This window comes from Pituophis catenifer, unplaced genomic scaffold, assembly GCF_029215685.1.
Source record: "Pituophis catenifer annectens isolate HBS135680 unplaced genomic scaffold, rPitCat1.0.hap2 SCAF_11, whole genome shotgun sequence".
In the NCBI taxonomy this organism is placed as follows: domain Eukaryota; kingdom Metazoa; phylum Chordata; class Lepidosauria; order Squamata; family Colubridae; genus Pituophis; species Pituophis catenifer.
Window position 1 is genome coordinate 15,173,338 of NW_027256891.1, and position 16,753 is coordinate 15,190,090.

The following is a 16,753-nucleotide window of genomic DNA, read 5'->3' on the forward strand; positions in this document are numbered from 1 at the left end:
GGGGGAGAGGGCGGAAGTAGCCACCGATTGGACGATTAGGAAGGAAGGAAGGAAAGAAACTCGCGCCCGGGAGGCTTTTTAACGCCTTCGTTGCCGAGACGTTTTCCCCCAGGAACGCTTCTTGTTTGGAAACAAGAGTGGGGAGGGGGAAACGACTCCCGGCATCCCCTACGCTCCACAGCGCGCATGCGGGAAAGATGGGAGACGAAGAGGAGAAGCAGCAGCCGCGCGTGCTGCAGATGGTAAGCCCGGGCGGAGGGAGCTGGGCAGCGTTCTTCTTCTTCCTATTATTATTATTTATTGAATTTCTATACCGCCCTTCTCCCGAAGGACTCAGGGCGGTGAACAGAATAAGATTTCATATACATATAATAATTTTTTTTTATTTTTTATAAACAGTAAATAATAAATTTACAACTTGGGGTATCTGCTAAGACCTTGGCATAGAATTTAGATGTTTATGTGCTTGTTTTTTTTATTTTTTTATTTTTATTTATTTTTATATGCCGCCCTTCTCTGGAGACTCAGGGCGGCTTACAATTCGTTAAGCAATAGCCTTCATTCTTTTGTATATTTTATACAAAGTCAGCTTATTGCCCCCACAAACTGGGTCCTCATTTTACCTACCTTAGATAGATAGTCATCTGCCTATCATCTATATCTATCTGTCTGTCTATCTTTCTATATGTATCTCTCTCTCGTCTGTCTGTCTATCATATCTATCTATCTATCTATCTATCTATCTATCTATCTATCTATCTATCTATCTATCTTTCTATCTATCTATCATCTATCATAGCTATCTATCTATTTATCTATCATAGCTATCTATCTATCTATCATCTATCATAGCTATCTATCTATTTATCTATCTATCATAGCTATCTATCTATCTTATCTATCTATCATCTATCATAGCTATCTATTTATCTATCTATCATAGCTATCTATCTATCATAGCTATCTATCTATCTATCTATCTATCTATCTATCATAGCTTATCTATCTATCTATCTATCTATCTATCTATCTATCTATCTATCTATCTATCTATCTATCTATCATAGCTATCTATCTATCTATCTATCTATCTATCTATCTATCTATCTATCTATCTATCTTCCTATCACCGCTATCTCTCTCATGTCTATCTATATCTATCGTCTATCTATTCTTTCTTTCTTATTTGTTTGTTTGTTTGTTTGTTTGTTTGTCATATTTCTATGCCGCCCACTCTCCAAGGACTCTGGGCGGCTTACACCAAAGACAGTATACTAAATAGCATATTGCCCCCTAACAATCTGGGTCCTCATTTTACCCACCTTGGAAGGATGGAAGGCTGAGTCAACCTTGAGCCAGTGAGATTTGATCCGCTGATCTGCTGAACTAGGAGTCAGCTGAAGTAGCTGCAGTACTGCACTCTAACTACTGCGACACCTCGGCTCATCATATGTATATGTATCTCTCTCTTGTCTGTCTGTCTATCATCTATATCTGTGTCTATTATCTATCTATCCATCACCTCGATCTCTCTCATGTCTGCCTGCCTGCCTGCCTACATCTCTGTCTCTCTCTCGTCTGTCTGTCTATCATCTATCTATCTATCTATCTATCTATCTATCTATCTATCATCTACCTATCTATCTATCTATCTATCTTCCTATCACCTCTCTTATTTCTGCCCATCTATATCCATCTGTCATCTATCCATCACCTCTATCTCTCTCATGCCTGCCTGCCTGCCTGACTACCTCCATCCATCCATCCATCCATCCATGTCTGTCTGTCTGTCTGACTGTCTCTCTCTCTTTCTGCTCCTGGGTCTTTTAAGGGCTAATGTAGCAGGGAGAAATCTATCAGGTGAAGCTTTCACTTTGGCTTTTTAGTTATTCAAAAACTATCCTCCCTGCCATCTTCACAATTAGCAATTGCCATGGCTACTAAGAAAGGTGGTTGTTGAGTGAGTTTTACTGTGAGTGAGTGAGTCCCATTTTACGACTGCTTTGCCAATTGTTGTTAAGTGAATCACTGCCGTTGTTAATGAATCTGGCTTCCCCCATTGGCTTTGCTTGTCGGGAGCTGGGTGGAAAGGTCGAAAAAGATGATAAATGACCCTGGGACAGTAAAACTGTCATAAACACATCCCAGTGGCCAAACACCCAAATTTTGATCATATGGCCTTGGGGATGCTCCAACAGTCGCCACCGAAATAGTTAGGAGTCCCTTTTTTTTCAGCGCCGTTGTAACTTCAAACAAATGATTGTAAGTTGAGGACTTTGATAGCTGGGAATCAGGATAGATAAAAATGGATGATTTTTTTTAAAAAATCAGATTTTTCTGTTTAAATTGGGTTTTTTTAAAATTTAAATCGGATTTGTTTTTATTTTTTATCAAATTTATTTTAATAAAATGCTTTTGGAATGAAAGTCTATCTAAAGATAGTTTTCTATTTAAGATACATTAATAATTGAGTTTATCCAGCACGAAATGGAGCTTAGTTATGTAGCACGAGGCTGTTGATTCTGCAATATTGAGACTGTCGATGAGTCAACAGCGGGTCAGAGAAGGAGCCACTGCGGGACAAAGATGACAATTGCTCTTTAAAAATTACGATTTAAATTGAGTTGATTTAAATCGAACCTTTTTACTAGTGATTTAAATCATGATTTAAATCGTGATTTAAATCGACTTGATTTAAATCAAATCCACCCTGTGGGGAAAGGATGGATGGATAGAGAGAATAAGTAGAAGAAAGGAAAAAGTGTTCCACCATCTAACATAGGTGTGCTTCTCTCAAACCATTTTTTGCTCCTCAGCTTTTACCTTCCATCTTCTGACTTTTTTTTCTCCTCTTCCTCTGTCTGTAGGTACGAGCCGAGGGGTCGGATAAGAGCTGTGTCACGTTTGTGCTCAACAAGGAAGATCACACCCTCGGCAATTCTTTGAGATACATGATTATGAAAAAGTGAGTGTAAGGTTCTGTTGCAGGGTTGCAACAGATATGATAGCATATATCTATTTGAGGTATGCTGTGAAACTTGGACCATAAGAAAGGCTGAGTGCCAAAGAATTGAGGCCTTTGAACTCTGGTGCTGGAGAAGACTCCTGCTCTGAGTCCCTTTGACTGCAAGGCGATCCAACCAGTCAGTCCTAAAGGAGATCAACCCTGACTGCTCCTTAGAAGGCCAGATCCTGAAGATGAAACTCAAATACTTTGGCCACCTAATGAGAAGGAAGGACTCCCTGGAGAAGAGCCTAATGCTGGGAACAATGGAGGGCAAAAGAAGAAAGGGACGACAGAGAACGAGGTGGCTGGATGGAGTCACTGAAGCAGTCGACGTGAGCTTAAATGGACTCCAGAGGATGGGAGAGGACAAGAAGGCCTGGAGGAACATTGTCCATGGGGTCATGATGGGTCGGACATGATTTTGCAACTAACAACAACATTTGAGTACTAAAAATAGAGCCAAACCTTTCCTGGTGTATGATTTTCAGAGCACCAGCCAAAGAGAGAGCATTGTTTGATTTTTTTCCCCCCTCTGCCTCTGTCACAATCTTCTCTTTCTTTCTCTGCAGCCCTGAAGTCGAGTTTTGTGGTTACAGCATCACCCATCCCTCAGAAAGCAAAATCAACTTCCGCATCCAGACCAGAGGTGAGAGCACTCAGCTCTTATTTATTTATTAGTCATATTTCTATGCCGCCCACTCACTCTGGGTGGCTTACACCAATAGACAGTATACTAAATAGCATATTGCCCCCAACAATCTGGGTCCTCATTTTACCCACCTTGGAAGGATGGAAGGCTGAGTCAACCTTGAGCCGGTGAGATTTGATCCGCTGATCTGCTGAACTAGCAGTCAGCTGAAGTAGCTGCAGTACTGCACTCTAACCACTGCGCCACCTCGGCTCATTCCATCGGCTCGGCCCTCTTCTTTCCTGGAGGGCCCGGCCAGCTTCTTCCTTTCATGAGAAACCTCGTGTTCCTGCTATTTCAGCTCACGAGCTCCGTTGCCCCAGGGAAGCTTGTCTTTCCAGAACGATGACAGGTCACCATCCATTGACGGGCAAGGAGGGAGCGATTCTGCACTAATTTGCCATTAAACCACAGCACGAGGATTGTGTCTATAGAAGAGCTGCGTAGAAAGTTCAGCTTCTGGTATAGCTAAATCTTTTTCGGCCTCCTGTGTGCACTACAGTAGTGGCCAAAATTGTGGAAACCTTTTGGGAAAATGTTATGTACTGCCAAGAAAATTATGTGGATATGTCCATAAAGTCAGAACCATTTGGCCAGCATTTAGTCATGCTGGCCACATGACCACGGAGACGTCTTTGGACAGCGCTGGCTCTTCATCTTTGAAAGGGAGATGAGCACCGCCCCCTAGAGTCAGGAACAACTAGTACATATATGCGAGGGGAACCTTTACCTTTACAAGCTGTGAATGATATAAGGAAGAAAGTAATAAACTAAATAACATATCCGGGGGTCCCCCCTTCCCCTGAAGAATGGCAGCATCACGATAGGGATCTGACAATTGCTAAGTGCAGTGATTGCTCTGAGAATTATACATAAAATGCATATATGAAATGGATTGCCTCTTCAGATGCTACACAGCTATTAAGTGTGCAGCCTGCTTTGGATAACTTGGTTGTTTGTTATGGATGACCAAGAATTGCATGCAAGGGTATTTGCCGAATATACAGGCAGCAAAAGCTGCAGGTCCAGAAAGTCAAATCACCGTTAATCAGTGCCTTGCACCCTTGCATGACATAAATCCGAAGGGGCAGGTCTTCGTTTGCACTGGACTGGCTGCCATCTTGACTTTTTTTGCCTTCCTTTCGACTACACTACTGTAAACAGGCAAGGAGATGAACTGGTGGGAAATGCAGGGGGCTCTGCTTCTTTTCTGGTCTTCTATGCTCATGAGAGAAGGTTTTTTTTTAAAAAAAAATGCAGCCTAATAATTACTGTTTACATTAACTAATTTACAAGGGAAAGACATGAATTGGAGGATAAGTTATTTTTATCCTATTGGGGCCATTGGGGGATTTATATTGATTCTAGCGTTGCTATTTCATGATTTTGACAATCTTATTGATGCCACCTGATGATGGGTAAAGATAAAGGTTCCCTTGCACATATGTGCTAGTCGTTCCTGACTCTAGGGGGCGGTGCTCATCTCCATTTCAAAGACGAAGAGCCAGCGCTATCCGTGGTCACGTGGCTGGCATGACTCAATGCCAAAGGCGCACGGAACGCTGTTACCTTCCCACCAAAGGTGGTCCCTATTTTTCTACTTGCATTTTTTACGTGCTTTCGAACTGCTAGGTTGGCAGAAGCTGGGACAAGTAACGGGAGCTTACCCCGTTATGTGGCACTAGGGATTCGAACCGCTGAACTGCTGACCTTTCGATTGACAAACTCAACTTCTTAGCCACTGAGCCACCGCATCCCTTTTCTGATGATGTGAGCAGCATAGAAATAATACAAATAAAATGGATCTTTTCTCTGATCGCACAGGAGGCCTACCTGCTATAGACGCATTCCAGAAGGGACTGGAAGACCTTATGGGTGTCTGCCAACACGTGCTTAACACGTTTGAGGTGAGTCAGAGCAATGTGCCTGTCAGAGAAGTGTATAACATCTAGATAAAGGGAATACAGAAGGCTTGCACAGCTGGCATGTAGAGCCCTCTCTGTGGACACGCAAGCCATTGCCCAGCTCAGCTGCAACGTGTATGCACACACGCGAGCCTCCCGCCGGCCAGTTAATTTTTGGCATGCATGGGGGGGGCAGGGCGTATGCAGGAGACGTGCACATGTGTGGGGGGGTCGCGCACATGCGTGGGGGATGGGCAGAGTGCAGGGGAGTGCGGCATGCCCCCCCCCCACGGCCCGTTTTTGGGCCCAGGAGGCTGCAGTGAGGTCTGCTAGGCCAAAACGGGGTGTGGAGGGTGTGGCCTGCCCCCCCTGGGCTGTTTTTGGGCCCAGGAGGCTGCAGGGAGGCCTGCTAGGCCCAAAATGGGGCATGGGGGGTGCTTCCAGTGATGATGCGCCCACGATTTCTGAAGGCAAAGCTGTTCCATTGGTTAATTGTCCTCTATTAGGAAGTTTCTCCTTAATTCCAGGTTGTTTCTCTCTTTGATTAGTTTCCAAACATTGTTTCTTGGCCTATCCTGCGGTGCCTTGGAAAATAAGTTGACCCCCCTCTTCTTTTTGGCAGCCCCTCAAATACTGGAACACTGCTATCATGTTGCCCCTAGTCCTTCCTTTCGCTAGACTGTCCACACTCAGTTCCATGATCCTGCCAGATGCCCCTGCGAAGAGCCTTGGTTCCATTCTAAAGGAGGCTAGAATCAGAGTCACCTGAACCATGAGAAGGGCAGCAAATAAATTTGATAAATAAGTAAAAATAAATAAATAAACGAGGGGATCTTAATAAAGCAATTATTGGTGGCCATTTTCATGCCCGGATGGTGTAACAACAGACATAATCAAGGGAGTGTTGTAGTCCACCGGTGGCCTGCAGAGCTGGCAGCAGAGACGGACAGTGAGGAGGCTGGGGAGAAACCTGGGCCAGTCCTGGAGTCTGAGGAAAGAGGGCTCAGTGTTGGAGGCAGAGAGGGGACCAGGGCCATCTGGGAGTTATGTGCTGACTCCAGAGCCGCCTGAATCTAACATCAGTGAGGCAGAGAAATAGGGGGAGCCTGTTCCCAGTGCGCCTATGCGCAGATCTGCCAGAAGGCAAGAACAGTTAAGACAAAAGGGACGACTCGGGAGTAAGGCTTGGAGATGATTGGCCCCTCCCATAAGATATAAAGGTGGAGCAAAGGCACGTGAGCCTTTGCAGGAAGCAACTTTGTTCGTTCTGGTCGGTTTAAATTCTGAAGCTCCATTTTGATTTGTGCTCCATTTGGCCTTGCAAAGCTAATTGGCAATTAGGTATTTTGGCAGTGTTTCAAGGGAGATAAAGGTGGGTGCTTATCAGCCTTATCCCAAAAGACTGTGGCAGATTTCTTTGGACTATTCACAAACTGCTTGGGACTCATTCCTGGCTATGAATGAATGTAATTCACAGCCATTGAAGTAAAAAAAGGGTTTTTGGGGACTAAGCGTGTGATTGTTACTGTCTCAGGAAGTCTTGGTCAGAACATAACTGACTTTTGCTGAAGTGCTTATCGTTGATTCTGTGGCCCAAAAACTCAGGACTCTGTTTGTTTTCTATTGCAGGCAAGCGTAGAAGAATACAAGGCCTTAAACGATGTGACAATGCAGTAGTAGGTCGACACCCTCAGAATGGATAAACCTCTGCATATAGCAACGAGTTTGGGGACTACGACTTATTAAAAAGACATTTTGTTTTTTTTAAAAAAAACCACCTCTCTTTTTCTAAGGCCCGCGTGATGGGATCCATGTTCTTTCTTTAGGGTTTATAACGCATCTATCGCCAGGGAGCGACGAGAATCCTACGTTAATATGGCAGGTTTTTTTAATTCTATGGTAACTCTTATCAGGTTTGTGATGGGCACAAAGGATATATTTTCAGCTGACGGTTCAGCCATATTTGAAATTTCTTTTTTTTAAAGCTGTCGGAATAGCTGCCTGTGGAATGTTCCCCTCAAAGCCATTGAGGGCTAATAAAAAGGTATCTGAAAGGCCATCCAGAGTGGGAAGACTGGAATGCTCTACTTCTGGTGAACTAGCTTCTGATATCTGGTGACATCTGAGATCCTGGAAATGGTCGTCTCGCTCCAGTGAGCTGCACTGAAATATGTGTCTTGTTTTGGATGGCCCCACGGACCGGATCCAACCATATCGCGGACCGGATTCGGGCCGTGGACCTCGTGTTTGACACCCCTGAGCTGGAGAGAGAGTAGAGAAGACAACACAAGGTGACAAGGTGACAATCTTATGAAGAACAGTTCAGAGAAATGACGACAAGTAGCCCTCGACGTACGACCACATTTCAGCCCAAAATTTCTGTTGTTGCCTCATTTTACCACCTGTCTTGCCCCGGTTGTTAAACGAATCATTGCCGTTAAGTCAGCAACAGGGTTATTAAGCAAATTTGGCTTCCTCATTGACTTTGCTTTGTCAGAAGGTCGCAAAAGGGGATCGCGTGATACACACACACCCTCAGGATGCTGCAACCCATCATAAATACGAATTAAGCATCTCAATTTTGATCCCATGTCCAAGGGCTGGAACGATTGTAAGTGTGAAAATCGGTCATCGGTTACCTTTTTTTGATGCCGTCGTAACTTTGAATGGTCACTAAATGAACTGTTGTAAGTCGAGGGCTACCTGTATGTTCGGCCGAAGGAAGAGGTTGTAAAAGAGGAGACTGTTCTGCCCCAGCTACGGACCCCAAAGAATGCAGCACACACAAAATCTATACAAAGCTTATTTTACTCAAATAACTCAGTCTTTTTTAACCAAAGGCTGTTAACAGACTTCCTTAACAGCCTACAAGTATTCTAAGATAAAGTAATCACAGTCTTACTAGGGTTGGCAGAAAGCCCAGAAGCAAATTTTTCAGAGAATCCAGACGCAAAGGAGAGTGAACTAAAGTTGTTCCCTACAGTTTGCTTCAGTCAGCGTACATCCTTAAATAGGCTAAGGGAGTGGCCAATTAGCCCCAAGCCTTACTCTCGAGGAGACCTCCTCCTGAGGAGCCACTCCTGCCTTTTGGCAGCTCTGCGCGCCCATGCATTGAGAAGAGGCTCCTCCTCTTCTTCCTCTTCACTTATTGGAGGTTCTGAAGGCCCTGGCTGAATCCCCGCCTCTGGCACCACAACTTCTCCAGCCTCCTCACTGTCCGACTCGAGCGCCAGCTGCACAGGCTGCTGGCGCAGCACCACACCAGCCTCCTCGCTGTCCGAATCAGCTACAATCTGCACAGGCCGCTGACGGTCCACAACAGAGACTTGGTAACCGTCTTCTACAACTTGAAGGGCTTCAAGTTGTAGAAAAGGGTGTGTGGAGATACGTTCTGCTGTGCCCAAGGGAAGGACATGAAAAGTGGGTGGAAGCTTAAGAGAAAGAAAGTGAGACTTGAAATAAGGAGGGATTTCTTAACCAGGAGAGCTATTAAGCAGGAGTAGCCTGCTTCTGTGGCGCTACACGTGTGGAGGGTTTTCAAACAGAGGGAATCAATCAATCTTTATTATGACCACAGACCAACAAACAGGTTGGACAGCCATTGGTCTGCGATAGTGTGAGGATTCCTGCTCTGGGCAAAGAGAGAGACCAAAAGACTACAGCAGCAGCAGCCAAAAAAAGCCAATGCAATCCTAAAGTGTATTAACAGAGGGATACAATCAAGATCAAGGGAGGTACTAATACCACTCGATAAAGCCTTAGTAAGACCACACTTAGAGTACTGCATCCAATTTTGCTCACCGCACTATAAAAAAGATGTTGAGACTCTAGAAAAAGTGCAGAGAAGAGCAATGAAGATGATTAGGGGACTGGAGGTTAAAACGTGATGAATGGTTGCAGGAACTGGGCATGGCTAGTCTAGGGAAGAGAAGGACCAGGGGAGACAGGATAGCAGTCTTCCAATATTTGAGCGGCTGCCACAGAGAGGAGGGGGTCAAGCTATTTTCCAAAGCACCGAAAGGCCTGTCAAGGAATAATGGATGGAAACTGAACAAGGAGAGATTCAACCTAGAATTAAGGAGAAACTTTCTGACAGTGAGAACAATCAACCCATGGAACAGAAGTTGCCTTCTTCGGAAGTTATGGGAGCTTCATCACTTGAGACTTTCAAGAAGAGATTGGACTGCCATTTGTCAGAAATGGTGTAGGGTCTTCTGCTTGGGTGGGGGGGGTTGGACTAGATGACCTACAAGGTCCCTTCCAACTCTGTTAATCTGTATCACCTCCAAGATCCCTTTCAACTCTATAAAAATGGCTCAAGGAAGACCAATATATTAGAAGTCTTAATTAAGTAGCATTTGCCTAAATCTTTGCCCTGATGCCTTGTCTCAGTCTTTCATTTGTGAGAATTTTTGGTTGACATTGAATTAAGGTTTCCTGACAGAACAATTAACCAGTGGAACAACTTGCCTCCAGAAGTTGTGAATGCTCCAACTATTGTTTACTCTGACCCCCGAGCCTGTCCTAACAGAGGGAGAGGACTCAGAAGGTGAAGGAGAGGATTTGGCAAGGCCTCCCTCTCCAGGACCCTTCTCTCTGGCAATGCCTCAGGTTTCCTCTGAAGGCCAAGAGATATGCCAGGAGCAAGGCACTTCGGAGCAGCTGCAGATAGAGAATGAGGGGGATGAGTTTTGGCTGGATCCCAGACAGCGTCGGAAGGATAAGCGCGCGCAGCAGAGAAAGAGGTGTGGGCGGGCCAGAGATTGAGCTGAGTCACTGGACCACACCCCACAAGGGATAAAAGGGTGTGTGTTGGCTATTCAGGCCTTGTGACGGACAAATTGAAAAGCTCGGAAGTCATATCGTGTGTTGTGGCTCCGTTACCTGAGCCTGTGTTATCGGCAGGAGAGGACTCCGAGAGTGAAGGAGAGGAGTTGGCAAGGCCTCCCTCTCCAGGACCCTCCTCTCCTTCGGTGTCCGCCGAAGATCAAAAGTTAGGCCCGGGGCCAAGCACATCCACTCAGCCACAGGTGGACAGTAATGAGGGAGATGAGTCTTGGCTGGATCCTCGGCAGCGTCGCAGAGATAAGCGCGCGCAACAGAAGAAGAGGTGTGCCAGGGATTAGGCTGAGTCATTGGACCACACCCCACAGGGTATAAAAGAGGGTGTGGTGGCCGGTTCAGCTCTGTGACAAGCAAAAAACGGATATCGGACGACCTTCTTTGTATTTACTGGACTTTGTTGATTATTGTGTATTGGCTTTGTTCCCGGACGGAGGGAGAAACTCCCCCCTCGTGAGTAAAGAATACCTGGCAGCCAGCCACTGAGTTGCTGCCAATTCTGATACCAGATAAACTGTTGTCGGCTGAGTACTTTAACTGTTGCCTGTCTGTGGGGGTGCGTGTGTGAGACGGGGACAGAACATCATGTTTCTAGAACCCTGTTAGAATCTCTTTGGATTTCTTCAGATTGGACAATTCTTTGCTTTGTGGAATTAATTTGGTATATCGGACTGAGGAGAAAAAACCTCCATTAGTGAGTAAAATCTCTTGGCAGGCAGTTCATGGTTCATTGCCAAGACTGTTATCTTAAAGGAATTCCTCACTGTTTGATTCATTAACTCCTGGCTGTCTGTCTGTGTGTGTGCATGGACAGAACACCAAGACTAAGTTTTTAAGAAGAGATTGGACAACCATTTGCCTGAAGTGGTGTAGGATTTCCTGCCCGAGCAGGCGGTTGGACTGGAAGACCTCCAAGGTCCCTTCTAACTCTGTTATTCAATATTCTATAAGGCAATACAGGGTTTTCCATGCCAAAGTGTGCGACTGAACAAAAATATTTACAATAAGACAGTTCTCCCTCAAAGTTTTAGATGCTCTTGCAAATTATGTTCTGTCAAGGTTTTTGAACGTGGCTTCAAATCTGTTGATCATATCTTGTAGACCTGAGAAATGTTAGTACAAATGTTGCCATCGCTAATATCTGTAACCTTTGAAACCAGCATTTTATTCAGGAAAAAAAAGTGACTCTTATTTTAGTCTACATTAAACACACATTATAGTTTACATAGACTGTCAGAAAGATCCTAAATCATAATATTACATTGAGACTATTACAAACTCTTTAGAGGCTACTTGAGTTTTTTAAAAAAGGAAGCACAGTTGCTGGGTTTTTTTTTTGGATCAGCTGGAATTTAGGAATGTTTGAATTCAAAATTAAATATCTTCGAGTTAGACCATCTTTCCGAATTAAATTAGAGGACTGGGTTGTTTGCAGAGGCTTCCCAAACAGGTGGTTTCTATGCTAGGTGGGAATTTCAGATCTTGAAATCTGGAACGCACCAGGTTGTGGAAAGCTACTCTAATAGAAGCCTAAAGCTAATTCAGCATTATGGGTATTCCTTGCCTTAACGCCAATTTGTATGTACAGATTCTCAGCCATCCAGGTCATGGTTGCCCCAAAGGTGCTTTTTCAGGAGGCAACTGGACTTACTTTCTTTTTTTTTTTTCCTTCTGAAAATTTTTCGCTTCTCATCCAAGAAGCTTCGTCAACTCGGACTGGATAGCGGGGAATGGAAGGAGTATACTTGCAGACAGGGCTGGTCATTTGCATTCTTTTAGAGAGTCAGATGTGAGTGAATGTCAGGGTTCCAGTGGATCCCTGACATTCTAAATCACGAGCCTCAAGCTAAGTTTCAAACTAAACTAAATCACGAGCCTCGAGCTAAGCTTCAAAAGAAATTCAGTTATTTATTAGGAGCTTCATGTCAGCACATTCCAAGTGAAGCCAACTCTGACCCCACGTAATTTACATCCCAATCATGACTCTGTTTCCCACCTCCCCCCAGGGTGTGTCATCAATCACATTCACCAATGGAGCAATTTTGCGGGTTGTAGAGATCACTCCCCTCCGGCCGCTGTGGGTAACCCTGGGAGACAGCCTTGAGAGAGATATGTCTGGAATGTGCTTTTGTATTTGGCTGCCGTGCTGCTTCGTCAGTTTCCGATCCCCTTTGCCTATGGCAACTCAGGAGCAGGCCAGGGAAGCTTTGTGAGTTGACAGTGAATGGATTTCCAGAAAAATAGTAGACTACAGGAACCATTTGCACTTCAGTTTGAGATGTAGACAGGACAGACTCATCCCCAACAGCCTGTGTTTGTTTTCAACAGTGAAGGGACACAGGGCAGAAAACATCCAGCAGCCAAGAAGGCTCCACGCCCATCTGCACTATTCAGGTGATCCTGAGGACACAGATAAACCCCCAAGAGGCCTCAATGACTCTCTAGAAGGATGCAAATCAGAGGTGGGTTTCAGCAGGTTCTGACCAGTTCTGGGGAACCGATAGCGGAAATTTTGAGTAGTTCAGAGAACTGGTAGTAAAAATTCTGACTGGCCCCGCCCCCATATATTCTCTGCCTCCTGAGTCCCAGCTGATTGGGAGGAAATGGGGATTTTGCAGTAACTTTCCCCTGCCAGGCCCACCAAGCCACGCTCACCAATCCACACCCACAGAACCAGTAGTAAAAAAAATTGAAACCCACCACTGATGCAAAATGACAAGTTGTCTGCAAGGAGTATAAATCCTTCCATTCCCCATCATCTAGTCAGAGCTGAAGAAGCTTCTTGGATGAGAAGCGAAACCTCTTCAAAAGAAAAAAAACAAGAAAGTTGCTTCCCGAAAAAGCACCTTTAGGATCACGGCAATTTGTTTAAGGCCATTTTGATGGTGTCAGGAAAATTGACTTACAACCCATCCTCAAAGTTACGACTGTCACAGTCAGCTGATCACAATTTAGCCACTCGGAAATTGGCTCACATTTATAAATGGCTGCAGTGTTTTGCAGTCATGTGATCACAATTTCTGACCTTCCCAGCTGGTTCAATTGGGGAGGCTGGATTTGCTTAATGACTGTGATTCACTTAATGACAATATGATTCACTCACCAACCACAGTAAATTGGTTGTTATATCAGTCCAGTTTAGCGCAAACTTCTGGCCCCAATCATCATAAATCGAGAAATACCTCTAGGATAGGAGTGTCAAACTCAATTTCATTGAGGGCTGCATCAGGGTTGTATTTGACCTCAGCAGGTGGGGTGGGCATGGCCAGCTCGACGTCATTCATGTCGGGGGTGCCTGTGGCGGCCCGAGCACTTTGCCAGTGAAAACGGGCTTCCGAGCTCCGTTTCCGGCTGGGATGGCCTCCTGCAACCCTCTGCCAGCCAAGACAGAACCACATGCAGGCTGGTCCCTCACTGTTTCCAGGGTGGCCCTGCGGGCCAGATCTAAGCACCCTGCTTTAGTTTGACATCCCTGCTGTAGGAGGTTTAGTCCGAAAGAAAGACAGTAAACTTGATGGAGGTATTCCCAGTAAATGGATCTAGGATTATAATTTCAGTCTTTTATCAGTAATATGTTTAATTCGCTTCCTAGCATGAGGAACATAATGAAAGCAAAAGGTAAGGATGAGGGATAAAGACAGAAATATTAACAAGATCCAAAACAGAGGAAACTTTCCTAAGCATTTCACCTTTCAGGATCTGCTGTGGTATCCTAAGCAAAGAAATCTTTCTAAATAAGAGAATACAATATAATACATATAACCAGCTCATAGGTTGGCAACCTACTAGAATATCTGTACTAAAAGACTGGGACCTAGATACATACATGCCAGGGGTGGGTTGCGCCCGGTTCGGACCAGTTCGCAAGAACCGGTAGTAAAACCGGCGGGAGGCTCCGCCCACTGACCCCGACGTCATCAGGAAGCTTCTGCGCATGTGCAGAAGCACACGCAAAGCGTTCATACATGGCCCCATTGCAAACTGGCCAGTTGATCGTCATACATGCATGCACGCCAGAAACCTGGAAGAGTAGCTGGCTGGTGAGCACATGTGTGCCGGAAGCCGGAAGTTCATTTTTGGGCATGTGCATGCGCCCTGGGCAACTGCTTTTCCGGGTTGCAGCCCAGATGAATGCATGCTCACACGCTCCCTTTTCGGCACTCTGTGCTGAAAAGGTTTGCCATCACTGCTCTAGATCTTTGTTGTGGCCCCGCCCTCTGAGCCTGTCCCATCGGAGGAAGAAAGCTCCGAGCATGAGGAAGAGGAGTCAGCCAGGCCTCCCTCTCCAGGCCCCTCCCCTCTGGCACTGTCTCAGATGCCGGCCGAGGGAGAGGAGATTAGCAGGGAGACAGGTGTCTCGGATGAGAGCGAAGGAGAGACATCATTCCTGGATGCACGCCTCCGAAGGCGTGATAAATGATTGCAGCAGCTCAGGAAGCGTGCTAGGGATTAGAACTGAGTCACTGGACCACACCCCAGAGACTATATAATAGAGGGTGGTGGCCAGTGATCCCTGTGATGAACAAAAATAAACCTTGGATAGTCACTAAAGCCTCGTCCGAAACTGCTGAGAGGAATATTAATTCTGTTGGACTCTTGTACGCTGAGTATATTATCTTTCTGTTTTCTGTGGAAATAAAAGCACTTGGCAGACGGTGTGTATATCGCTGCCAAGTTGGAGATAAAGACCTGGGTGTGTTCCAAGTGCTTCCTTAACCCTCGGCTGGCTGTGTTTGTGTGTGTGTGTGTGGATGGGGACAGATCAATCTTCAGCTTCATGGGTAATGTATTCTAAGGACATCTCAAGTTTATTATCCTCTAGAACAATAAAATACAATTCCGGTATTTCTTGTAGGGTCTACTTCCTGACATGACCTAAACTGGACAGGCTGTTATCAATCTTGAAAGCCAGCGAGAGTTTCTCTCCCTCTTATGACATAGTCACTCAAGGTAGCTCAATCTTGAGTTTCATTCTCACGCTCTCCTGCTTTTCTGCGTCAAGATGATTTCGTAACAGTTGCTGCAAGCCTTCTCCAAGGTTAATGCCCACACACCTCTGTCCTAATGATCGTTCTACTCTGCAATTAATGGGTGTTACTTTACACTTATAACCCACTTTTCCTCTAGAAAATCTTAAAAGCACCTGGTATGGATCTTCCCACACTTTGTCCCAACTACAAAGAACTGGGTAAGGTAAGCTAAGCTGAGAGAGATGGTACTTGACCTAAAATCACCCACTTAGCTTCAAGGTTGATTGGAAAAGTCAAACTCAGTCTTACTTGTCTTACACTAGTACACTAGTCTTACACCAACAGCTTCATCCACCAAGAGCCGAGGTGGCGCAGTGGTTAGAGTGCAGTACTGCAGGCTGCTTCAGCTGACTGCTAGCTGCACTTCGGCAGTTCGAATCTCACCAGGCTCAAGGTTGACTCAGCCTTCCATCCTTCCGAGGTCGGTAAAATGAGGACCCAGATTGTTGGGGGAAATATGCTGACTCTGTATAATCCGCTTAGAGAGGGCTGTAAAAGTACTGTGAAGCAGTATATAAGTCTAAGTGCTATTGCTATTGCTATTCATCACAGGAATAAGTAGTGACATTAGCCACCTAATCATGGGCCTTTGTTAGTGGGAAAAGGAATGGATGATACAATTAAATGCTGCAGCATAGAAATAAAAAAAGGGCCATTTACATATTTATGTCAGACTTTGGCGCACGTGTTTGAATTATGATGTCGCTGTGCATGCTGCCATTTTGATGTAGGCTCTGTTGCAGATGAACTACAAATCCCATTGCATTTTTGTGGAAAGGAACATGGGGAGTGCAAGAAGAGATTCCATCTTCCCATCCTCTCCCATTTGTGTCAAGAGGCACCGTTTAAGGTGCTTCTGGGTTGAAAGGATTAGCCGGTGACATCACCTTTGCCACGGGGGCTCTTTTCATATCCCTGTCGAGCTGGAGCGAATGACGGGAGCTCACCCCCACTACACAGCAGCACCTGGGTCTCGAACGCGGACTTGCTAACCTCCAACCCAGCATCCTAACCACCTGGACCACCACGTTCCTTCCTACCTACTTATCTTAAAAAGAAAAGAAATGTTATGATCCTGAAGCTTGGATGAGGAGACAGTGACAAGCCATGTTTGTCCACTGAAAAAAAACTCAGGTCTGGGTCAACCTTTAACCCTTTTTTGTTTTCTCCTGGCACAGTATCAGCCCCTGTCTTCTGCTCGGTGTCATCCCCTTTACACAGAGCAGAAAACCCTGGATTGTGCCCATTCTTACGGCCCTAAACAATATTTTATTCTGTAAGG

General features: G+C 45.3%; 1 protein-coding gene across 1 annotated transcript; it reads left to right on the plus strand.

Annotated features, from left to right (window-relative positions):
• The first annotated feature begins 97 nt into the window (after window positions 1–97).
• Window positions 98–7,695, plus strand: LOC139322715 (DNA-directed RNA polymerases I and III subunit RPAC2-like). The gene is made up of 5 exons (XM_070951916.1): window positions 98–242; window positions 2,868–2,965; window positions 3,577–3,653; window positions 5,520–5,602; window positions 7,229–7,695. The coding sequence occupies exons 1-5, from the start codon at window positions 198–200 to the stop codon at window positions 7,274–7,276; spliced, it is 351 nt and encodes a 116-aa protein (XP_070808017.1). The 5' UTR covers window positions 98–197; the 3' UTR covers window positions 7,277–7,695.
• Window positions 7,696–16,753: the final 9,058 nt, after the last annotated feature.

Bases quoted from the DNA above. Each gene is read 5' to 3' on its own strand.
- LOC139322715 (XM_070951916.1), top strand. From the start codon at position 198: ATGGGAGACGAAGAGGAGAAGCAGCAGCCGCGCGTGCTGCAGATG. The intron at 243-2,867 runs GTAAGCCCGGGC...CTCTGTCTGTAG, and splicing joins AGCCGCGCGTGCTGCAGATG to GTACGAGCCGAGGGGTCGGA. The intron at 3,654-5,519 runs GTGAGAGCACTC...CTGATCGCACAG, and splicing joins CTTCCGCATCCAGACCAGAG to GAGGCCTACCTGCTATAGAC.